Raw genomic sequence first — 26,295 nt, forward strand, 5'->3', positions numbered from 1 at the left:
AATTTTGTCAGAGCCTTTTTAATATGCAGAAATAAGAATCTGTGCAACTAACTTCCTAGAACAAGCATGTTTCTCGGAATGCTCAACATTTTTTGTAAATATTTGGATTTTTTAATAAACAGTTTAAGCAGTTTATAAAAAGCTGTTATAAAGCTTTGCCTGAGGACATAAAATACACAGACCATTATCAACTTCTGAAAATGAATGCAAGGAAGCACGAGTCCTTTGCAGTATGTGCAAAACTCTGCTTTGGACAAGGGATTTTGGTGATGTACATTGTTGAGGGGATGATTTTAAATAATTGGCTGGAATAATCTCAAGAGGGGAAAATAAAATTTAAATTAAGGAACCACAACACTTACAATATAAGGAGCATTCAGTTAACACTGATATTTCTATTGTGGATTGATAACTATTCCTTGCTGCTTTTGTGGATGATGTACATCCTTTCTTGAATATTCTTCATTTCTCCCACTGCTATATTGGTTTCTCTCTCTCTAAATAATAATCTTAAAAACTAACAAATAGTATGGCAGCACTTTAAAGACTAACAAAACATGTACATAGTAATGTACATGTTTTGTTAGTCTTTAAAGTGCTGCCATACTATTTGTTGGTTTTTAAGTTTATCCTATACAGACTAACTCGGCTACCCCTCTGAAGCTCTCTAAATAATGCAATAGCTTTATAAAAAGTGAGTGTTTTTTCCCCCTCAAGAGTCCAAATGAGCTTCTATTTTCATAGAATACTAAGAAAATTCCAAGTATAACTTCAGGAGTGACTACAAAAGTCAAAGATTTGGTACTGAAGTAAGTCTATAACAGCTTGCAGGTCTATAGGGTCCTACAATTTCAGCCTGACTTTGTATTATGAGAGTGTGCATAACCATATATCCATATAAGGTCTTTTTAAAGTCAACCAAAAAAAAACCAAAAAAAACCCAACCTATTTCCAGATTCAGACCGCTACTGAACTATGGTTTGCAACATCAAATGCCTGGCAACTGAATATTTACTAGGATTAAAATAAGTGATTTATGTTTGAAATGAAAAAATACAGTATAACCAAAATTAGAAGTATTACAAAATTACTGGCAACTGCTCTTGGTAAGAAAACATATGAGTGGTGCTTAAAGATCTTCCTATAAAGAAAGATGCTTTATAACGAGTCAGATTTTCTGAACATGAAGAAGAATCTCATTTCTTAGCCAATCTGAAGCGGTCACTTCTCTTGTACTAATGCTACATCCTACCTGAACAATAAACAAACACTGACAGAATAGTTTTTAAAGCTCTTCAAAATTCTGCTTCTAAATGACTGACTCACCAACAACAGCCATACACCATCTACCTTCCTGTAATGGAGTCTGAATAGTCACTGTGCTGACAAGACCAGAGGTGGTCTAAAATGGCACTGTACAGCAATATAGCTTTCCGGCTTTGGGGTGTGAGAAAACACCCCCCCCACACACACACACACCAAGCACGGCAAGTTACTAGGGTTGCCCGGTGTCTGGTTTTGAACTGGACAATCCCGTATTTGAGCTTTCTGTTCGGGAAACAAATTGAGAAAATATAAATGAGAAAATATAAACATCCAGTATTTTCTAAATAAGATGTAATGTAGATTGTGATGTAATGTCAAGTGTGTCCGGTATTTTTGTTGAAACCATCTGGCAACCCTACAAGTTACAGTGCTGTAAAGTGCCAGTGTGAACCAACCTACAGCGCTGGGAGCTGTGCTTCCAGAATTGTTAGCTACTCCCCTTGTGGAGGTGGTTTATCTAGAGCAGTAGAAAATCTGTCTCCCAGCACTCATGCCATTGCCAAGTGCTGCCACTGTTGCAGCTGCGCTTTAAACTTTTAAGTATCGGCAAAGCCTTATTTATTTAACCCCATGACATTGGGAGCAATCTCTTATGGACACAGAACACAGTTCCTACTCACACCAACGGTTTATTAATGTAATAGTCATAATCTTTTCTAGCAAAATTATACCCCCACTTAGCACAGCGAGGTCTTGATATTTCAATTCCACACCTATGATTCCTAGACTTAAGTGGAGCAGTATTTTACATTTCAGAAAATGGAAGCCAATTTTTGAGGACAGCAAGTTTTACATCTGTTAAATACAGAGCCCTGCTGGAATAACTAGCGGCTAAAGTGACAGGACTGAGGGATCATTCCATTAATGTCTTGTTTTTTCTAGGATGGGTCTTTCTTTCGAGATGAGAAGCATTCATTACTTTATCAGACGTCATTCTATCCACCTTGTCCCCTGTCACAGCCAAAAATAATTGTAGGAACTGGACAATGAAACAGCTCCCAAAGAAGGCAGTGTATTTATTGTCTCTGGAGAGAGAGAGAAATTACACAACAGCTTTATCTGGAATGACAAAGTACAGTAATTTTGAAAACTTTCTTGAAACAATGCATAGTGATAGAGATGACAAAAAAGGTTCCTTTCAAGGTCTATCAGATTGGAAAAAAAATATCTAACAAGGAAATCATCTAACCTGTTTTCTAAAAAGAGCTATCTTTTTTTAATCAAGAAAATGATCCGTGAATGATCTGGTAATTGGATGGCTTGTAAGACTAGTTAATATATAAAGAAGACTACCCTATCATGTTCACTGTCATTCATATGATCAAGTAGTAAAGGTCACTTGAGAGTATATTTACCTTAAATGAACTGTGCACCAACGTTTCATCTAAATCAATGACCACACATTTCTTCCCATAGTCCGATACTGTCAGTTCTGGCAGGAGGTATTTAGCAGGTGGCTAAAGAAAAATTAGTACAATGAAAAATTTAAATTTCTGTACATTTACCAAAGATGTACACTCCCAGCACTACACAATAGCAGTAAGCAACAGAAAGACACAGATATGAGTTATAAGATTTAATAGTTTTTTGTGCCAGCTTACAATACACAGTTGGAAATGAAAGCTCCCATGGTATATACAAATTGCTTTCTGTACTGTTTATTTTGTGAATGAATATCAGATGCTTTGGAGATGAATTTAAGCAATACAGATGAACATAGCAAAACAGTCTGGGTAGCTAAAGTCAATGGTGGAAATGGGATACAATCAGAGGCACTCACCTTCTCTACTGGCCTACTTTCTCATGCCTCAGAATATAGGCTAGCTAGCTGCATTTTATCTTCCTCTCCATTTCAGAGTCTAAAACAGTAATTGGAAGCAAGCTTCTGGCCACAGCATACAAGGTTGACTGTGAAACTCAATGCTTCCATTTGCCATGATGCATACTATGATGAAGTAACTGAATGGCAAGCCTCAATTCTGAAGTCAAATGAGACTGGTGATGGTCATTTCCAGAATGGGGTTCTGGACTACTTCCAACCACTTGTTAAAGTGTTCTGTGACTACAGAATCACAAGAATAAAAATGCAGTGAATGAAAGTTCCATCAAACTTGGCTCTGTTATAGCCAGTACCCACTACAAAGGTGAAACTCAAAATATAATGGGGAGATCCACACACTTCCACCTCCAGTTGTCTATAAATGGTGCAATATCTTGGGGAACACAGACTCCAGCTGGGGCAGGAGAAGGTTGCATGGGCATGATCCACTGCCTGACCTAGCATCCTGAGTTGAAACATTCATTGTACCATTCTTTCACTTTGGTACCAGATTTCATCATTTACCACAGCAGCACATGAAGGAACTAGAAGGGGGGAGGATACATCTTTTAGGTATTTAAAGAAGCTGAGATAGTGCTGAGTTGCCACACTCTTAAGGGTGTCTTTAATGTTTAATGAATGGTTAGTTCTGAAAAGGATGGTAAATTGAGGCTGGCTATAAAGTAAGATGTTCAACATGGCTACGAAATTAAATTTGTTAATTAGTTAAAACCCATAGGAAGGGGTTTAAAAACAATACTGAAATTACAATAGAAGGGGAAGACTCCACCATCCCCAGGGTTTTATCTTCTACTTTTGCATATATGTGGTCTATATAAATTGTAAGTTTATAGGGTAAGGACAGCCTTTTTATTCATACTGGTGCTGCACATAGCACAATAGGATTCTGGTGTAATAATAGGGCCCCAAGGCTTTATGGCAATTCAAATTAGATAAATAATGGAACTTTAGGTCCATCTTAATAAAATAGTCTTTTATGAAAATAGCTTCAGACACTTGTGAAGTCATTATATTGCCCTGCCGAGTCCCCCTGCTGCACGGGGCCAGGAATCAGTTAAAAGCCAGTTCTCCCCAGCACTGTCTCTATGGTGCACAGAGGGAGGGGCCAGAGGAGGCAGAGCCGCAGTGGTCCCAAAGCCGATGCAAGCTGGGACTGCTCACAGTCCTGGCTCACTGGATCCCCCTGTACCCGCCTGCCTTTTAAATGTAGTAAAAGCCAGGCGGGTACCAGACCACTGCGTCTCTGCTTTTTAAATGTAGTAAGAGCTGCCTGGCTCTTTCTACATCTAAAAGGCAAAGCTGCAGCAGGGGATCTACCCCAGACCTACCCCTACTGTGGCTCTGCAGTTTAAATATATTCGGAGCCGAACTACTTGTGCGCCCAGCTCCTATTGCATTTAAATTACAGAGCCACAGCTTATCGTACACGATTAGTCATTACCCGCTTCTTAACATCCTTACTTACAATGTAAATAGACAAGACACTGAGGGAGAGAAATTATCCCCATTTTACATATGAGAAACTGAGATTCAGTATCTTAGCTACAAGACCATCATGCCTCTTGAGGTAATACTTTTTTTTATTTTAAGGCATGTTAGTTTTTGGGGTGGTTTTTTTTTGCATTTAACAGTAGAACAATTTGTATTAGCAGTTCAAAGTGCATAATGGTAACATTAAGTGCATAGCAACTTTTTTGCTACATGGAGATTGCTTTTACTAACAGTTTAAAGGATTCAAAAGTACAATTAAGATATAAATGCATGATACCATCCAATGTTCCATTATACATGAAACAGGATCTATTTTTTAAATAGATAAACTCCAGGAAAAAGTCATGAAAAGAATGCCCTGTGTGTCATGTTCTCCTTCCTCCCCCCCAATTAAGTCTCTTAGGAAAAATATATGTCAATAGAATTCTCTGGACCCTTAGTAATAAGCTGTACTGAATGAATATATTATTCAGGTGGAATTAGAACAGCCGAGATAACTATTGCAGACTAAAACCAAACCAGGGATTGTGACAAAGACTGATATTGCTGTGTATGGTGCATTAATAGCATGATAAAAAATTCACGGCAAGATTGGTTGCCTAATATGCATTATCATGCAGAACCAATGACTGCTCCCTGGCAACTGATCAAACCAAAACCAGGAAGAGAATGAATATTATTGAATGAATATTGCTGAGAATATTACAAGTCTCAAAGGCTTTCAACTAAAAGAAGCGAACAGTCTTTGACTTTGGGCCAAGTAGCACTGCATTCCCTTCTCTTTCCACTTGAAGCTGCTTTGACTAAACCAGTGGCTCCCAACCATTGGTCCGCAGCCCAGTGAAAGGCCGTGAATTGCTGGCTGCCAGGCCACGGTCCACTACCAGGCCACGCCCATGGGGCTGGGGTAGACCCTGGGTGTGTGGCTGGCGGCATGGCTCTAGGAAGCTGGCTGCTGTGCGATAGCTCAGGAGTGAGGTGTACCCCAGCTCATCCCGAGCCACTGCACAGCAACCAGCTTTAGCTCCAGGAACTTCAGCTTTTCATGAAGCTGGCTGTTAACAGTAGCTCTGGGGGTTAGAGTTGGGGTACATATTTTGGCAGACCAGTAATATTTTATTTGCATAACGAATATGCGAATATGCACAAAATATTACCGGTCCGCCAAAAGTTTGTTAATGGGTTTGCCAGTCAGCAGTATAAAAAAAGGTTGGGGACCACTGCACTAAAACCAGCAAAGTAATGAGTGGAACAAATGTATCTCAATCCTTCTGTCTCCATTCAGCACATTCACATACCCGGTTAACAGAACTCTCCTGCTACCTGGAGATTTGCCTTAACTCAAGGAACGCTACACACAAAACATAGACAAAGCTTTCCCAAAGTCTGTCTTCATCTAGGGTTTTCCTTGCAGGATCCCCTGTCTTAACCCCTAGTTTCTTCTCCAAAGAGACACTTGCCTCTCTTGTTCCTGGGTTGGTGTTAACTGGAATCAACCTGATAGATTTTTGGTGGTGGTGGGGCCATTCCAAGATATTGGAAAGTGATCAAGGGCTACACTTTTTGGTGGTGGAGATGTGGGGTCTAAGATGGAGGTTGGGTGCAGAAGGGTGCACAGAGTAAGGAACTGGGGTGCAGGAGATGGTGTGAGGTCTGATGGGGAGTTTGTGTAAAGGAGGGGGTTGTGACCTGGGTCAGGAGATTGGGATGTAGGGTCAGAGAGGGAGTATGGGGGTGCAGGAGAGCATTCTGGCCTGGAGAATCTAGGAGGGGATGCAAAGTCTGGAAGGGAATTGTGACCTTGGAGAAAGGAAATAGGGGTGCAGTCTGCAGAGGGCTTGGGTGTGACCTGGGGCAGGAAAATAGGGTGCAGGGCCTGGGAGGGTGTTTGGGTGCAGGAGATGATTCTGGCCTGGGGGAGGGATGTAGAAGGGGGTACAGAGTCTGGGAGGGAGTTGTGACCTGGGGTAAGAGGGTGCAGAGTGTTTGGATAGTCACCGGGGGAGGGAGTTGGAATGCAGGAGGGGCTAGGGTGCCAGAGGCTGGCTCTGGCTGGGAGATGCTTACCTAAGTAAGCCAAAAGCCCTGCAGCATCCTGAAGGCAGGCTAGGCTCCCTGCCTGCTGCAACCCCAGATATTTTAAACTACAGGCTGTTCCCTCCACATGGCTCTCAGCTCTGGGAGGGGGAAGAAGCGTGTTTCCCAAAGGAGGATGGGGGGGGGGGGGCAGCAGCCATGAAGGGAGCTCACCAGCCAGGTGTGAGAGGCACGCACAGAATGTTAGCACTTTCCCCTCACTCCTTTAGTGTCTAGGGAATGAGATAAAAAGCAAGCTGCATCCCGGAGCACACAGCTGCTGCCTCCTCTATGCGCTCGAAATGGCACCTTTGGTGTTGCTCTCATCTTCCAGGCCACTCTCTCAGCTCCTATTGGCTGGTTGTTTCCAGTCAATAGAAGCTGAGGACTGGTCCTGGGTTCAGGAGATCACACAAAGCTTCTCCCCTCCTTGCAGACCAGAGAGCTGCATAGACTGTGCTTTAAACCGTGGCAGCTGCGTGTCTGAGGGTCCCGGCAGGGTGGTCTGCAGGCCGGATCCGGTCCCCGGGCCATATTTTGCTCAGCCTTGTGACTGACTGATGCAATAGTAGATCTATTACATCTTCATACAGAGTTACAGCATCTGAGTGCATGGGGATGCAACAAAAGTGTTATGTTCTCAGGCAGGGTCCTACGACTTGCCATTCAGATCCCTGTCACAAAGCTGGATTTAATTTAATCCTGCTTGAAAAACAGAATGACTAAAGGGACCCTATGCTAAACATTAAACTTTCTCAACAGTTTGCATGTCTGAAGATCAGAGAAAATAAGCAATGGGTTTCTGGTTCCTAGTTCATTTGATTCTTCACATGCAGTGCCCTTGGTGCTATCTAGCATGTGAAGGCTCTTTTCTCCTGCAGAGATAAAGGAGTGTGGAAAATATGGATTATGAAGGAAAAGGTTTTACAATTCACGTGTCAACTAAATATCCTGAGTAGGAATTCAGCATAAGGTAACACCTGGCTAGCTTAAAGAACATAGGGGATGTGTATATCTGACAGTAACTCAATTTAGGTGACATCCAAGCCTTCAAACTGAAGCACTTTCTACCCAATTGTAGCAGAGCTTATATCCAAGGAAAGGAAAAGGAATCAGGAATTTCCGTAGTATTATTTTTTAAAACCATTTCAATTGACCTACATGAAGACAGCTGGAGAAATGCCCTAGAAAAATTATGACTAGCATATATTTCATGATAGTTAGTCAATGAAGGTAAACTATGATGATGAAAATGAGATCTCAAGCTCTTGACCAGTTTGCTTTAAAAAAAAAAAATCAAGCTTTTTAGTAATTCAAGTGCAACAAACAGTGGTCACCATTCATAAGACAGCAAAGACTCTCACTTACTACACAGCAGTATCTGAAAAACTGCAGTATTTCATCAGAACAGAGTAGAAAAATAACTCTTTTGGACAAACACTGTGGGATCAAATGTTGACTTTTTAAATTACAAGCAACATTTAAGTACTTGCTAAGCCTTTTGTTCCATCAAGATGAAAACTTTATGCATATTACAGTAGATATTGTCTCTTTGAAAGTTATTAAACTGGTCACAATTAAGGACTTATGTATTCATCTCAGCTTTCCATGCTCTTAATTAGCATAACAGACATCAAAAACAATGATCGATCAAAAGTGTCTCAAGTGAATTGAAGAAATACTACATTCTCTGACAGAATATGCAGGCATTCTGGTTTTCCGTTTGACGAGTCAACTAATGGCAAACAACCATTTCTCAAGAATGCAATGCTTTAGGCTCCAGAAAGGTTAAAAATGAAATTTGATAGCATTCACATCTTGAGATTTGTTAATGCTAACGTTATTAAGACACTACAACAGTGGTCTCAAACCTTTTCATGCCCAAGATCTCTTTCTGAATTTAAGGGCAAACCCTGATCCTTCCCTGTGGCCAATGTCCCTTCTTCCCCAAAGCTCAGACCTGCTCACTCCATCTCCCCTCTTTCCCTCACTAACTTCAATCAGGCTGGGGCAGGGGGTTGGGATGCAGGAGGCAGTGCAGCATGCTGGATCTGAGAGGCGGGCTCAGGGTACAGAGGAGAAGGGCATGAGTGCTGGCTCTGGGAGAGGGCAGGGGTCTGGGCAGATAGCTCAGTATGCCCTAGTATGGCAGTCCTTATAATAGATAACTACACGGAAGACTGTTAGAAGAAGGAGGATGAAAAATTATTCTTGTTCATATCTGAGGATAGGAGAAGAAACAATGGGCTTCAAATGCAGCAAAGGAGGTTTAGGTTACACATTAGAAAAATCTTGTCAAAGTAGTTAAACACTGAAACTGCCTAGGGAGATTGTGGAAACCACATTAAAGAACAGGTCCAACAAACACCTGTCACCACTGGTCTAATTACTACACCAGTGTTTCTTAAACTGTATTCCTCCCCTACAAATTTAAATGCAATATTCTACATCATACAGAAAAGCAGAACAGTTCTGCAGTAATAATTTTTAAAAGCAGCAGCAGGCTCTTCCGCGAGTGCCGATGAAAATTAAATTTGGATAGGGATGTGATCTCTCACATAGGTGCCTTTCTGGGGTCAGGAGAAAAATTTGCAAATTTGCCATGTTCTGTGTGTTGAAAAAAACATACTTCATGCAGGTGAATTGTTTTCAATACAATAAAGCCAATCACATTTCGATGTTACACCGGTGTTATACAGACATGCAAAAAGTAATTAGAAATTTTCACAGATGATATCTCAGCAGGTCATTACATTTGTGCGTATATGCTTCATAAAACTGAATGGATATTCAGTTTTAACATATAGGGACTTGTACAATCCAGTAGAGCTCTAATTCTTTTTAGAAATCTAGTAAATTTAAAAATTATTAAACAGTTAATATATTAAATGATTAAATAAGTGAAGCATATAAGTTAAAAACAAAATTAAGGTTGTTTAAGTAATTTCAATTTTGTATCTTCATAGTAAACATTAGGGTGCAACCTTTAGCTACATAATCACATGGTATTTCAACCAAAAGGTATCTTCCTCATTCCAACCCCACTTCAGCAAGCATTTCAGCATGTGCTTTAGACTCACTGACATCAATGGGTTTTCAACAGAGGCTTACATGCCTTATAGATTGAAAAGCATTAGGATCTCAGTGCTCAGGATGCATGTTGCATTAACAGTACAAAGGGGCACATAAAAAAACCCTTTGACCCTGACCATTTATATGTAGTCATGATGATTCAGTCTTTATTTAAATGATAATATCTCAGAACTTTCTCGCCTCACCAGGATACTGTGAAGATTAGTTCAGTAATATTTGAGAACTATGATACCATAGCAGGGACTCTAATAAAAAAAAGTGTATTAATAAAGAAAAGTTCTTCTTTAGAGCAGTGGTTAGGTGATGTGCAGTGTAAGAGACATGCCACACCTGAACAATAAGAATAGCGAACAGTTGTCTTATTTACAGAGCATCATCCACGCTGCACATCAAATCCCAACTTCACCATTTAATTCAGCTATTTCCTTAAAATCAGGAGGATATAGCTTTGGAATTTCGTACTCAAAAGGACATTCTTACCAGGGAAATATCAAAAGTGGCAGAATGCTCTCTGATAGTGCACAGTTTAAGAAGTCTCAAATATAGTACGTCTTTGAAAGAATGCTTAATTTCGTATAAAAGGAGTTTGCTGTTTCTGTTAAGATGTCTATATTTGTAATGAGCGAACTTGAATGATTTCATAGCAATAGTCAACAGCCAAGCTTTAGTGCATTCCTGTTATTTGCAGTGTTGTGATTATATTTTACGAATAGCAAAATCTCATGTCAGACAGTTAATGCTTTATTCCATTTAAAGCTGGGTGCTATGCTTTGATATGGTGAGAGAGCTATCAGCACTTGAGTCTAGTTCTAGTCATTGTCAGTGCTGCTAAAATGATGAGAACTGAAGTTGGAAAGCAAGATAGTAATCTAGGAGTGAAAACGATACATCACTAAGAGTAGGTATTTCCAGGTTTCTAGTGATATATGACTTTTCCTTCTAGCTCTGATCACCTAAGACAGGGGTGGGAACCTTTTTTTGGGTTGGGGGCCATTGACTCACAGAAAAAAATCAGTCGGGGGCCACATACAAAGGAGAAGCAAAGTGAGAAACCCCTGACTGAGAAGGAAAAAGGCACTCCCCACATTGTCCTTGCACACCAGAGCTTAGGGGGCTCAGACTAGTAGATATTGTGTGCTCCAGCTCTGAGAGTGGGTGGCAGGGGAACTGGAGCGCCAGCACTGGCTCCCCAATGCTGAGCCTCGGGGGCATGATCCAGGCAAGCTGGGGGCCACATCTTGCTCCTGAGCCTAAGGTTCCCCACCTCTGATCTAAGAGATAGCAAGTTTAAACTGCCACTGGTTTTTCAGTGTAATGCTTTTTTTGGCACTGGTTCAGGACTACCAAATAGGAAGCAATGGTCCTGGATCAAGTATAATTTCCAACAATTTTTTAGATCCAGGAAAAGATGGTGATTGAGAGAAGAGATCTGGCTGGCTAAAATACTAATCTCAACACTAGTAAGCGATGGTATTAATAGGGTCCAAAATATAGTGGTTTCAATGTTGGGACTTAAAGTGTTGGGGAATACAAGAAAAATAGGAGAATCAGAGAAATATTCAGATCTTCTGAGATTTAGGATACCTGCAAGAGGTGAAATATATCAGTGTCCCCAAAGACTTGCATTGACATTGCTTTGCTGTGGCACTAAATCTCTACTGTAAATGGTAAAAGAGTAATTGCACATGAAGTCCTGAAAAGCTTATCTACAATTAAAAAAAACATTAACCCGCCCCCAAATTCCAGATTAGTAGCAGCTTAAGAATGATCAATGCTTTGCCAAAAAAGCTTGAGTCCAAACAACTTTTAATATCTCTAGCTCAGAGTATCAAATGTTTTTATTTGCTTTTGAATAACTCCAATCTGACAACCTGTATTTCAAGTTTGAACCAGGTGATATAAACAGATCTGCTAGGCCCAGAAAACTATGATACATAATAAAACCACCATCTTAAACAACTACAGTAGCATGAGTGGGGTTGCTGTAATACTCTTTAGTAGCTCGCGCCAAGAAAATTAACGCCTCATTTTGCAGATTCTAATCTCCAACTCCTCATCTTAAATAACTGGGGCTTGAGGAAATACAAGGACCATAGTTTCTACAACCATAGGGTTAGAAGTGACCACGAGGTCATCTACTTTAACCCCCTGCCAAGATGTGGGATTTGTTGAGCCATAGCTCTGCCCATTTAGTACCAGTGATTCCCCCCCCCCCCCAATGGTTGTTAAATAATGTCAGTTTATTGGATTTTGAGTACTTCTGTATACATTTTCAAAGTGACAAAATTCAAAGTTGTTACATGATGGACAGGTGTGGATGGCAGTTTTACAAAGCTGGACTGTCCTTTTGTTCCTATTAATTAGTTTTATCTGTATACCTTATACACACAGATAAGGTGATTTACCTCAACCTTACAGATTAGAAAACAAAAGTCTTGTAACATGCAATACAGAACAGATCTAGTCAACTCCAACATAATATAAAATGAACAAAAGCAAAAACTATGAAAATTATTAAAATAAATGGGATAAAAATACATACACTTGGTATGGGAATGACCTGCATCTGGTCACCCTGAGGAAAAAGAAAAAAGTATCACTGTAAGGGCCTTTGAAAGGGTGGAACAGAAAGATCTGAGGCATTAAATCTGACACTAAAAATATTTTAACAAAATGCTTAAAGTACAGTATTCAGGAATACAACAAAAATAAACAGGTTCTCGTAATTTAGTTGCTAAAATGACTGGTTAGTACCACATCATATTAATGATTTTTTTTAGACCATAAACTGATAAATCTCATGCTTTAATTAGTAAGAGGAAATGGGAAAATGTGCCCATGTTTATTTCAAACTTTTCTTTCTTTGAGTAATAAAGTCCACAGATCAGTTATGATGAGTACATCAGCCTGACTGAAGCTTCTGGGCAGAACTGGACTTGTAAGTCACTGGCAGCAATGGAATGCCCTGCCTTCTGAACTTCCCTCCACCTGAGATGACTTTCAGAGCCAGGCTCACTCAAAACTACTTTTCTAAATTACAGATTGTTAAAAATACTGTGAGGAAAAATAATTTCTCCTGCTGAAGAGAATGGGGAAGTCCATGTACCTAACCTACAACCTTGGATGTCAATTTCAATTTCTATATGAGCCGTTTGTCTCTAGGATGATCTATTTTATATGAGCCATTTGTCTCGAGGATGAAGACTTTTGCTGAAAGGAAATGGCCAATACACAGAATTTGGTGAAGTAGGCCTTCTAACAGATCTCAGTTACAGGAGACATGCTTATTTTGCTCTGAGACTGTCAGTTGATCCTAAGGCTTAACTGAAGGAAGACTATTTCCTGAATATTATGATAGTTCTGAGGACTATCTGTCTTAATTAAAAGTACAATACAAGATCTCAGAGAAAGCTCTGAACTTTAAATAAACTCATCTAATTGAATATATAAGCCTTTGGGAGGCCTACCCTGGTCTGTAGGAAGTACAGCACTCATGGACTGAAGCTGGTATAAGGGGCAGAATGAGGTTGTCCTTTATGACTGTGCTGGGTTGGACTAAGGTTGTCCTCTATGACCATGTAGACATAGAATAAGGTTGATGCCTCGAAGAATCATTTAATGTTGGAAGTTGTATAAAAAACTTGTTTTTAACATGCGTAGAACATTAGACAATACATACACTTGACCTTTCTGCATGGACACTTTTTTATGTCATAATAAAAACAGACTAGCAGAACTCAAAGCTATGTTCACTGGTTGAACCTGGTAGTTAAAACTATAGGCTTTGAACCAGCCAATAGAATAAGTTGCATCTGTTTTGGGACCCTTGAAAGCTATAGTTACTTTATTCAAATACTCATTTTAAATCTGGGCCAAGATGGAAGATTGGTCTTGCAATAGCAGATCCCCTCGGATAGAGACATCCCAAAAGCCAATGCTAGATTAATCACTTCTGAGAGCCATAGCCTCTTCAGCCAGAAGTACAAAAACAGAACAGCAGCAACACCTTATTTTTGATACAGTCCTGGGAAGTAGTGATGCGTGCAGAAAGACCTATAGCATGGACCTTGATTAGTTTTGCACGAGGACTTCATATCCTGGGTCAAGACTGCAGGGCACTTTATTTACTGTTTCCAGATGCAAATAGGTCAATCATCAGCCCAACAAACTGGCTCATGATGATTAAGATATTTCTGGGTGCAGCCACAACTCTGCTAAGTTGACTTCTGCCCTGCATCTTGGGGTTTCATCTCCTCAGTGAGCAGTGCACACAGATAAAAGAAACACTGCTCTGCCCAGCACAGGAGAATTCCTCTTAGACATGGGGCTGATCATGCTATTCATAGTTATTATGAAAACTAACAGACATGTTGACTGTCATAACAAGAACAGGTCTGTCGTCCATTGAATACGCCCTACTCTGAAACCTCAATGAATCATCGTATTTCACCTCATTTCCATTCCCTGACCTGAATCAGGAAAAACCCTTTCAAAAATTGATTTGCTGTATTCACCGTTTGTGAAAGGTGAGAAAGTACAAATGGAGCTAGAACTCTGAAAATTAATGAGACTGGTAAAATGCTGAGGGGATTCCAATATAGTAATTCTGAGTAGTATATGAATTGTGCATCACTTAAGCATACCTGTGTATTAGATCACAATTCCTAATAGGCTTCAATAAGAATTGAATTTTTGTTTGACACACCACTTTTTTTCCATTAGGACCACCATCTTCATCTGTTAATGTTCCTCTGACATGCCACCTTGTATTTTTGATATCATTCATCTTAGCTCAGGGCTATGACTGACTCTCCTGGCATTGTGTATCTGCATTTGTCCTGAAATCACGGTATACCAGGAAGCCTCTGTATGTGTGCTTCAGGTTATTCCTCAACACTCTATACTATAGTCACTTCTGTAAGGAGGAGGTAGAGCTGAGGACTGGCATGGGCAACTTGCTATGACAGCTGAGATCAAAAAAGCAATTACTTTCCCAATCTTTCAGGCATGGCAGGAAAATCCTATCTTTCTATTACACCTTATTAGGATGCAGGAGAACAAATATATAGCCCCAGCTTGACTAGGCAAGTGCAGACCTCTTAAGTCTAATTTCACTATACTGTTAAGAGCACCTCTTAAGAGTACTTTCTTGACTGATGTTTTTTTAAAATATGTGTTTTGCTACTTGATTTTTAAACTCTGATTCAAACTGCTGGCCTTCTTCCTCTAAGGAAGAATTCCCTTCATAGGTGTATATGTATGCATACTTCAAGGAATAAGAACTTAGCTAACTCTTTTATCTGTGACCTGAAAAAACATCAAATCATCACTGATAAAGTTTATAGCTGACACAAAAATTGGAGGAATATAATGGAGAAGTAACTGATTCAAAGGAATCTAGATGGCTTGGTAAACTGGGTGCAAGCAAACCATATGGATTTTAATATAATTAAATGTAAATGTACATATCTAGGAAGAAAGAATAAAGGCCACCGCTACAGAATGAGGGACTAACATGGAAAATGGTGATTCCTTAAAAAAATAAAATAAAAAAACGATTTGGGGGTCATGGTGGGTAAGTCAACTGAATAGGAATTGCTCGTACTATGTAGTTGTTAGGAGGACTAATATGATCCTTCGATGCATGAACAGGAAATCGAGAAGGAGCAGAGAAGTTATTTTAGCTCTACATTTGGTACTGATACCACTGCTGCAGGAATACAGCATTGAGTTGTGGTATCTACACTTCCAGAAGGATGTTGATAAACTGGAGAGAGTTTAGATGAGAGCAATGGGAATAATTAAAGGATTAGAAGACATGCCTTATACTGGCAGTCAAGGAGCTCAATCTATATAGCTTAACAAAAAGAATATTAAGGGGTGACTATTATAAAGTTCCTCCATTGTCAGCAAATATTTAATAATGGGATCTTCAATCTAGCAGAGAAAAGTTTACCATGATAATGGCTGGAAGTTAAAGCCAGACAAAATCAGAATGGAAATAAGGTGTAAATTTGTAACAGTGAATAATCAATCAGTCATTGGAACACTTCACAAAAGGGTTGTGATGGTTTTACCATCACTGAATTTTAAATGCTCTAGGAATTATTTTGGTTAAGTTCTATGGTTTACATTTCACAGGAAGTAAGACTAGATAATGACAACAGTCCCTTCTGGCCTTGATATCTATGAAGCAATGGCCTGGTCTTTTCTGCATTGATCTGGCATGCTGCACTCTGTAACTGTGAGCACAGGAACTCAACACTGATGATTAAATGCCTATGATGCACTTCATAAAGGTTTACAGGAGAATCAAACAGGATAGGCTGCCTTGTGAAGGAGAGTACAGGAAACAGCATAGGTTATTCCCTTTTGCCCCTTTGTGAATTTGCCCCCTGAAAGCTACTTCAGAAGGGGGAGTGAAACCTTAGTCAGGGATTGCATTGAAAATAATTAACATGGCTAGTGATTTCCCTGTCCTAGAAAATATTGGGTTTGTTCTTCTTCTGGGTTTCTCAAGAGAGGTATTGCCTTGGAGCTCAAGGATGGAGTGAGTAGGGGTGGGGAGTTGGAGAAGGGATGGGACAGGTAGTGGGGCAAGAATTTTTGGTTTGCACAATGAGACAATCATTCTCTCCAGGAGCGTAGCGAAGGGCGGGGGGGGGGGGGGGGGTGTCAGATACCCCTGGGAGCCATGCTAAGGCGAGCGCAGGGAGAACAGTGCAGGCAGGTCTAATGTGGCCGCAGCTGCTGGGGCAGGGCCAGGCAGTCCCAGACCTGCCCATGCCTTTCTCCCTGCACTTGCCCTAGCATGGTGCCCGGGGGCAATGGATCCCCCCTTACCTCCCCTTCACTACGTCCCTGACCCTATCTCTGGGAGATAGGAGGTATGACTGACTGGCCTCTGAGGAAGAACTGTTGTGAGTGTCTGGCCCTGACTGGACTCTAAGGGAGAGGGGGCAGACAATCTTCTACACTGCTTCCAAGGAATTTTTTGTTGTGTTTGTACGGTTACAGACATACCTACTCAGAGATAATTTGAAATAAATTACCAAAGTAACAGAAACTGGTGTGATATTATTTTGACAAATAAAATTTTCCAAATTTTAAAATAGCGTGAATTATTTTTTGGTGCACAATTTCCCCCAGGAGTAAATCATTCATCTGGTATGGTGCTCATCTCAGTCCACCTCCATTCATGAAGATTTGGTGAGGGGTTGCTTTTCCTAAATCCTGTTATTTTCCAATTCGGAACATCTCCTAGGAGACAGGACCTAGACAATGTTCCCACCAACTTCATTTCGCCCACCATAACTGTCCTCCCCTACTCTGCCTGAAAGATCAAGGCGAATAGGATATTGCTCTGATTAAAACGACACACTAGCCAGAGTCAGACACTCCTCAATGACACAATCGATAAGGGTGGAGCATACATCCTTCGGACTCTAAAGCTGGAAGGACTGGTTGAGTCTGTTTGCTATTGGCGAGGAAGAAAATACTGGAAGGAACTTCAAGCGGAAGGGCATTCTCTTGCTGTCCTACAGACATCCACACCCTAAACTGCAAGCAAGATGATGTACCCATTGTAATAGACCTGTGGGCCATAGTACAAAAGTTTGTTCTGAATAAGGGGCACTATAGTTGTCTGGAGAAAAACAGAAAAAAAGTTTGCATTATAGTTCAGTAGTTTCCGCTGTACTGAAAACTAACTATTTTAGAGAATGGACTGATCAGTACTCGATGTATAAGGTGCATGTTGCAAAGAGACCATTCTGAGTAGAATGTTTTAACAATGACCTCATACTTTGTAAAATCAGGTACTCTCTAAAGTGTTTAAAAAATGGAATAGAAATAACTGCTATAAAATTTTCAGAGGGGTAGCTGACTTAGTCTGTAACAGGAAAAACTTAAACAACAAATAGTCTAGTAGCACCTTGAAGACTAACAAAACATGTAGATGGTATCATGAGCATTTGTGGGCACAACCCACTGATTTAGACTTCTAATACTCCTGTAATCTGAAGAAGTGGGTTGTGCCCACAAAAGCTCATGATACCATCTACATGTTTTGTTAGTCTATAAAGTGCTACTAGACTATTGGTTGTTGTTTAAGTTTTTCTTGCTATAAAATTGTGGTTATTCAATATCATCCTCAGCTCTGCATATCTTCCAATCCTATGAACCGGTAAAGGGGCACTTAGGTAGCCAGAGTTGAACAATATTGGACTGTAATCCTTGGTAAAATGCCAACAACATTCTTGCTGTATGTTCTGAACAATGTGTCAGACTAAACTAAAAATATCAAATAGCTATAAAATGAGTAGAATGCTAGAAGACTGGTCTTATTATGCTTGATTTTGGAGACATGTACAGGGAATACCTGCTATAAGATGCCCTGGTATACATCCGTTCCACACTAAAGTCGTTGACGCTCATAGGAACTGATGCATTATATAAGTCCTCCCATTCCCCACTCTTAAATCGGGGCGGGGCGGGGGGGGGAGAGAGAAGATGGGGGAAGGAGCGCAAATGAAGTTTGCTGCGGGGGAAAAAATTCCCGCTTTAAGCTGTTTCATTATAAGTCCAAGTTTTTTGGAACTTATCTTGAACTTATAGTGAGGACTGTCTGTATTTTACAAAAAATTGTTACTCTTCATCTTGTTTAACAAGCAGCTGTTAAAGCTGAAGCAGATTAAAAACTAATTCCTAAACCAATTTAAACTAACCCTATCAGGTGTATTTCAAGAATGTACTTAAATTGTTTACACTAAATTGCTGTAGTATCACAATGTGCTTTCCCCGTGTTTACTTCCTTCTCGGATTCATCTGAAGAAGTGGGTTGTGCCCACGAAAGCTCATGATACCATCTACATGTTTTGTTAGTCTCTGAGGTGCTGCAGAACTAAATGATTAGCATCCATATAGCAACACCACTAAAAGATAGAAGGTAAAAAGCATACATTATTTTATACTACAGGTTCTGATAGGGACTAACTTTATAATTGTTTAACATACTTCATTTCAGGGAAACAGTCATGCCACAAAAACCTGATGAAACATGACTCGAGAGCTGCAAATTCAAAGCATCTTCTTAAAAATGACATCATCCCCATACAACGTTATTTATAATGGAACATTCAGTGTAATTCCAAATCATTTATGCAGTTATCAACTTTAAATTCTCTAACAGCCTTGTTTCAGATTTAAAATAAAGGCAGCACATATATTTACCACTGAAACTAAGCTCACACCTACGACATATATACATACAGCTTTCACTTATTTTTAATCAAGATTCAAAATCTCCATCTTCTTTCAATAACTTTACAGGCTTAGATAAGTGGTTGAAGAATTTGACATTTTTTTTCCTAGCAAGTATTCAAAGCTTTGTTGAAACTATCCTATTTACAAAAGTAAATGTTTTGACTCACACTTTAGTGTATTCAGTTACGAAAAATTTAATCCTTCCAAGTATTCTTGATTGTTAATTATTCACTGAATAATTCTACTACATTCAGAGAATATTGTGGTCTAAATTTTAAAAGTGAACTTTGCAACATTTGTTTCCATCTGAATTAGGATGAACATTAATTCCTGATTTTACAGACTGGAGTCAACTGTTTAACATTAATATTATATAACTATAGCTTAACATGAGGATGATACTTAATATTTACATAGCATATATGGTGGCTTCCTCAAGGCATAATGTATATCTGTCAAGTTATGTGTATAACATTATGCATTATGAACATTTATATTCAGCATAATTAAATTTTGAATAATTATTCTATCCTATAAAAATTGAATTACTAGATATTTTCTAGAGATTTGAGATTACCACGTACAGTTTAGCCATCAATCCAAAGAACTTGCATCATTTTACTAGTTTGGGTTCCAATAAAATAACACTGCTAAAACTTAAACATTTATCTTCTCTCTCTGGATCTTTTCCTTCTTTTGGAATTTATGCATTTTTTTCCATTCTATTTTGCCAATAATCTCCTAACCCTGCATCCTTCTCAAATTCTATTATTTTGTAAGGAACAGAGCTTTGCCGATTACCCATCCCTTCCACATTTTTATGAGCAATCTCTGCAGTGGACTAGAGGACAGACTCCCCCTTCATCCACGGAAGACTAGATTTTGCTCATTCTACAGTGAATCAATAATATAGCTGCAGGTAGGCAAAAAGGTCTACTAGGATAGATGTAATTCTGCTTCCTCTCTTGGTACAGGATACACATTGTGTAGCACATCTAATCTTCTGGCCCATGGGCTGTGGTCCAAATTTAGACTCAGACTAGAGTGCAGTATTCCAATTCCCCTCTCCAGTTGGTCTCCCTGCCATCCTGATCTGGTTATCCTTTCTTTCTTCTCCTGGATAGCTCTGTGACACTGCTCTACGATTTCAGAGTCCATGAGACATTTTCAAAAGTAGAAATGTGACATGAAATTAGCATGAAATGCATTAAGATTATGAACTGGCACAAGAAGTGGAAGGGAGAAATTATTCCTTTATTTCTACTGCTCTTGCTCACAGTAGCAGCAAAGGCTCACTATTCTTCTGAGACTCCCATGCCTAAAGGAACAGATGGGAAGTTGCTCTAGATAACAGTATAGAACAACTCTGCCATGAAGAGTTCAAAAAAATACAGCATGGCTTTGGGAAAAAGATAGGATTCCTGTGATCCCCATGCCAAACTAAGCTTTTGGTCATGCATGGCAAGTGGCCTCACTGTTATCAGTTAAATATGCCCAAAATTATGATTGTATGCTATAATTATATGGATATGTTGTACAAGTTCCAGTTCTTGGATTTCAAAGCCACTGCTTTTAATTTGAAGATTAGAAATTGTAAGGGTTTACTCTGTTTAAGTTACCTACAGTTCAATTACTTTAAACCTAAAAATAAGCAAGCAAAACACAGCCGGAAATAATCACTCTAAATTGACATTTCTAGGGTGGTCTCATGGCCGCACAATACAGATCAGTAAGTGCGACCGAAAGAATCAGAATGTGAATCTCTCCCTTGCCATGTAGGAGTTGGGAATTCCTGGTATCACTCACAAAGCTACTTCAAATGAAGCTAAAAGTAGCGATAATTGACTCCAAAAGCAAGGAGAGCTAACCCTCTTTAGTTGGAAATTAACAATGGGGGTGAAGGAAGTGGAGTAGGATTAGTAAAAATTAGTCTTTTTCCTATGACACCACCAGTATAATTTTTGGGTTCCCTGAGGTTTTACATAGGCCTGGGCCACACTTAAAAATTTTGCATTTTGAATGCCACAGGTATGTTGACCTAATCCCAAGTGTAGACAATTAAATTGACAAAAGAATTCTTCTGTTGATCTAGCTGCTGCCTCTCTCACAGGTGGATTAACTACATCATTCGAGAAACCTCCCCCATGGATGCAGAAATCATCTATATTACATTGCTACAGAAATGCAACTGCAGTGCCATAGCAACTGTATGGCAGTTATTTTCTTCAGAGCTGCAGTACTAGTGTCCATGTATTAAATTTTAGCTACTCTTTAAAAGAAAAATGAATATTTGCTACTTTTTTAGGATGTTCACACTAACTGAGTTAAAGTTAAGCCTTTCACATGGGAAATATATCATGTAATTGGTGACTGACAATTTGTTTAAAAGGGCCTAAAGGAAAAACAAAACAAAACAAAACCAACCAAACAAAGGTACAAGTTACTGACCTTCTGAAGTCCCCCATTCTCCTCCACCAATGGAGGAAGAGTACTAGTGCTATTGGTAGATGGTGGCTCGACATTGTAGTCACGAAAACAGCAGAATAAGGTGCTCAAGATACTTCGACTCCTTTGCTTTTTCAAGCTGATATTACATTGGGACACTATAAAATGGGGAAAAAAATAAATCACGCTTTAAGTTTTTCAGATATAAAATGGTTGTTATTCTTTTTCAAATAGAATATATTTCCAAAAATACTTTAATGTATCTAAAACTCAGAATAATTATCTCCTGATGTTCATCAACTTTACTTTTACACCATACCCTTCACTGTCAAATTTATACACAGGGAACTGTATATTAATTTCAGGTTTGGCTCTCTACATAATCCAAACTCTTGTGATACCATACTGAGATTTTTTAGAGCATCTATCAAGTAATATCTAAAGTAGATACTAAGACCTATAGCCAGTAATTTGCTGCCAAAATATGACTCCGAAATAGGACTTTGCTCTAAAACAGAATGTCGTCAGAAGTCAACTGAACCCTGGGCATATTTTGGGCAAAACACTTCACTGTTTGAGAGACAAACTCATTCCACAGATTTTTTTTTTAATTCTCCTGCTGCTTATGCTTTAACAGCTATCTTCCAGCACGTGAAAAAGCATTATAAACAATTCTTGCAGCACAGAGAATTAAATTAAATGTTAAAAGGAAAGCTTAGCTGCCAGTCTTACTATAGAATAGGGAAGTTAAATATCGGTTAACTGAATAGGCTAGTAATCTCATGAATGCTTATCAGTTAGTCAACTATACTAAAGTCCCCAGGGGTAGGGCCGGCAGCCAGCGTGCTCGGGCCTCACGCCTGAGGAGCCCACTGCTAACTCCGCGCCGCTACCTCTCTATCAGAGGCAGCAGCGTGGGGTGCCAGGCAGGAGCTGGTCCGTGAGGGGAGCCAGGAAAAACTTTTTATATATATAGAGAGAAGGAAAAATAAAACAGAGAATGAACCATCATCCATTAGGTATATAAAGGACCTCAAGTAGGGCCAAATGCTATCAGCCCATAGTTTTTGCAATTACCTTTCCCTATTATTCCTTTTCAAGGCCAGGAGTAAGGGTACGTCTAGACTACATGCCTCTGTCGCCAGAGGCATGTGGATTAGGCTACCAGGCATAGGAAAATGAAGCGGCGATTTAAATAATCGCCGCTTCATTTAAATTTACATGGCTGCCGCGCTGAGCCGATCAGCTGTTTGTTGGCTCAGCGCGGTAGTCTGGACGCGCGGGTGTTGACATCAAAGGCATTTGTCGACCACCCAGGTAAACCTCATCCCAGGAGGCATAATATCCTAATATCCACTACAATCTTCAGTACCAGATACACGTTAGAAAAGCAACAATTTTTAAATTTTTTTTCAGGACTAATCCTGATCACAACCAGTATTTAAAAATAAAATATCTTACTGATACTATAGATACCGATTAATATAATCTACTTTACCCTCGCCTGGAAGAATAACAAATAATGATGTACTACCTGACACCATACCATCCTCTCACAATCTTAATTCTTTGATGTTTATCTATTTCACAGCATAATGGTTAGCGACACTGAACATATTACAACATGGTAATACAATGTATATCTAAACACAGTGTATTTTAGGTAAAAACAATGCTCTAATACAACTACTACTGTTAATGCAATCAGGAGATTTACATAGCATGTATAATAAAAAATGTGTCAAGATTACTACTAGATACTCATGTTGTGTGTGCTATTCTGAGACATAAGACCCAGATTATATGACTTTAAAATCACTAGAGAAAAGTAAACCTTACATTATATCGGATCACAACCTTGGGGGGGAATGACTACCTTGTTTTTCCCATTACATGCAGCAGAAGAGATCTCAATAAGAAAGGATATGTTACCTTCACTTTGAGCCTATTATACATTTAATAATCTTTTAAACAAAATCTGAGCACCCAACCATTTTATACCTACCCTCTTTTCCTTTACAATACTGATTTAAATTAAAAGCACAGAAAACCACTTCAATCAGAACCTGCCAACTTAAGCATTTAATTTACTCCTAAACATTTTGCTGTGACAGATGGAGTGATATAACTTAATAATTTTTTTCATCCATTTCCTCTGCCCTTTCACTTGTGCAGGACTACTGAAGGCAATGTATATACAACCACCACCCAGATCTAGAATAGCAATCAACATCTTAGATTTCAGTTTTTACAGTGTCTTTTTAAACACATTAACTTAGCTTCACAAAATTCTAACAGACTTTTACAAAGCATGATTTTAAAAAATAAAAACAAATCTAATTTATTTAATCATCACCATGATCAAGTGTAGGAAAGATTTTTGTGGCTTGATTTGTGGTCTATTTTCCTGACAATTTTACAAGGCTGCAATATAAAACCACTTTAGTAAAACAGTACTTTTAGTTCATTAGTTTTTCCTCCTCAAAAATATTGCCTAATGTGTGTCATACAGTTTTTCTCCTCATATGTCAAAGTTTTAAAACTGATGAAAGCAATACCTCTACTGAGAAGATGAAAATCCTTCAGAAAGTTACAATAAAATTAATTCACAATAAAAAGGAGCAACATAACTTTATCTAATACACTGGGCAAAACAATAATGGGTAGAGATAAAGCATCACATGAACACCTATTGTAGAACTGAATGGCCTTTCAAAGAAATTCATTGCTATGTAAAAATAAAACAAATATTTTAATGTTGAAGAGTCATTGTATAAATTATGCTTTCATAGTATTTTCTCCTCCCTATAATTTGAAAAATTCTGGTACAGGTTTAAGAGTAATATTTCTTTCCCCAATATTTCATGCTTCTATATCTGGCAACATTTTCTCCCTTTTACCAGCAGAACTCCACATCATTCTTTTTGGTTTATTGCCATGAAGTGGAAACACTCAAATTATTTGAAAGTACAGTGAAACCTTTGTTATCTAGCACTGTTAACCAGAAAATTTTGTTAACCGGCACTGCCCTCAGTCACAATACTGTTACATCTTCAGACACACAGGCCTGGCTTGGTTTACCATAGCTGGCTTAACAATTTTTTATTTAAGAAGTACTAATCATCTTTAACTCAAAATAGAAATGTGAAACCAACTGTCTCACACTACAAAACCACCAATATTAAAAACCTGAGTTTTACTATTCTTGTCCATTGGTTTTTCCTAGGTTGATAGGACCCTCAGATAATCAGCATTTTTAGATAACCAGAACGCCCTAATCCCCAAGTGTGCCGGATAACACAGGTTTTACTGTAAATAATTTGAACATGTATATCCTCTTAAATCCAAATTATGTTTTCCTAATATGGCAAATTTTAGATCAAGATAAACTGAACCTATGTTGCGCTTAAGGCACTACTTCAAATGTTCACACAATGAAATATTTCTCTGCATAAAATTCATTGTATTTATTTACTTTGATTTATACATTAACAAAATTCTAAAATGCTCCTGACATATTAAAAACCACAACTGCAAATCAAGGACCACGTCTTCAAAATCATGTGAACACTTCTGGAAGTACCCAGTTCACACATGCACAATGCTTTGTGCACAGCTGCATGAATGTCATGAATTTGCATGCAGACTAGGGATGTTAAAATGTGTGTAATTAAGTAACAATGTAACCACTGAAAATTTCAGCAGTTACTCAGTTACATGTGGGGTGGCAGTTAGCTCCTCAGAGCCAGTGCATGTGGGGAGCCGACTTTTAAGCCAGCTACTTGCGTGTACCAGCTCTCACCTACTGCCTTGCGCTGCTGCCATTCTATCAGCAGAGTGGCAGGCAACTCCCTGGGGGGGGGCCAGTGCAAGCATCAAGCCAGTTTGTAAACTCACTCCACAGATGTTCCAGGGTCCTGCGTGTAACCATGAACATTAACCAATAAACCCGGACTTATTGGTTAACTATTTACATGGTTAAACTTTCACATCCTTAATGCTGACACACTAACATTTAGATTTCCACATGTGCACTTCTGAACTTTTGGGCTAATGTTTATTATAATGGATATTTCTAAAATGTTTTATTTCCAAAGCAGAAGCCTATAATATACAGTCTCAGCAAATGTAAAACACTGAATCTTGAATTTCTATCTAATCATGAGACCTCTTATTTTTCCTCCATACAAACCTTACATTCCATAAATTTAAATATCAAACAAGTATCAAATCTGTACGGGGACTACATATAGCAGAATGTAAGGAACTGTAAACTCTCTGACACTTAGTGGCATGAGCACTGTTCACCTTGCATTTTGCTCATTTAACTTTCTCATCTTTGAATTTATAAATCTTGACGGGGGGAGAATGGGCGAGAGGAAATGTCAAATGCTGATCTTTGCTACTACACCTATATAAATCTGATACACCTACTTAGTTCTTCATTTCCCTCTTTTCAACTTAGCTATCCCATTGTGTTTTGTGTGGACTGAACTGTTCAAATTTTACTTTTGGTTTTCTCTTTAATTATATTTATTGTAACTGAAGATAAGGGCTCTGGGTTATAAAATAGCTATGATATGTTGTAAAAGTTATATTATGTTTCTTTATCATTAGATTTTATAAAGTTATTCAATTCATTTCATTTTTTTGGTTCCTTTTGGGACTTGAATGTGGGGAGGCTGACTCTCTGTAATCCTTAGAGACTGAACTCTGGGTCTCCATCTCTACTTTCCTATGGAAGATGGGTTTTTTTTAAG

The 26,295-nt window shown here is 38.9% G+C and overlaps 1 protein-coding gene across 7 annotated transcripts in view; it reads right to left on the reverse strand.

The window, feature by feature from the left end:
- The window catches only part of CTDSPL (CTD small phosphatase like), a 112,992-nt gene that overhangs the window by 21,331 nt on the left and 65,366 nt on the right, over window positions 1-26,295 (reverse strand). For 5 of the 7 annotated variants that reach the window (XM_075922870.1, XM_025183363.2, XM_025183361.2 and 2 more), the window contains 3 exons: window positions 21,539-21,693; window positions 12,369-12,401; window positions 2,682-2,783 (listed from right to left, as the gene is read on the reverse strand). In XM_075922870.1, the coding sequence (XP_075778985.1) occupies window positions 2,682-2,783; window positions 12,369-12,392 (126 nt within the window). In that variant the 5' untranslated portion in view covers window positions 12,393-12,401; window positions 21,539-21,693. The remainder of the gene's footprint in view (window positions 1-2,681; window positions 2,784-12,368; window positions 12,402-21,538; window positions 21,694-26,295) is intronic. The other 2 variants (XM_025183360.2, XM_006120575.4) reach the window with 1 other exon arrangement.

The sequence above is a fragment of the Pelodiscus sinensis genome, chromosome 2 (genome assembly GCF_049634645.1).
Source record: "Pelodiscus sinensis isolate JC-2024 chromosome 2, ASM4963464v1, whole genome shotgun sequence".
Taxonomy (NCBI): Eukaryota; Metazoa; Chordata; order Testudines; family Trionychidae; genus Pelodiscus; species Pelodiscus sinensis.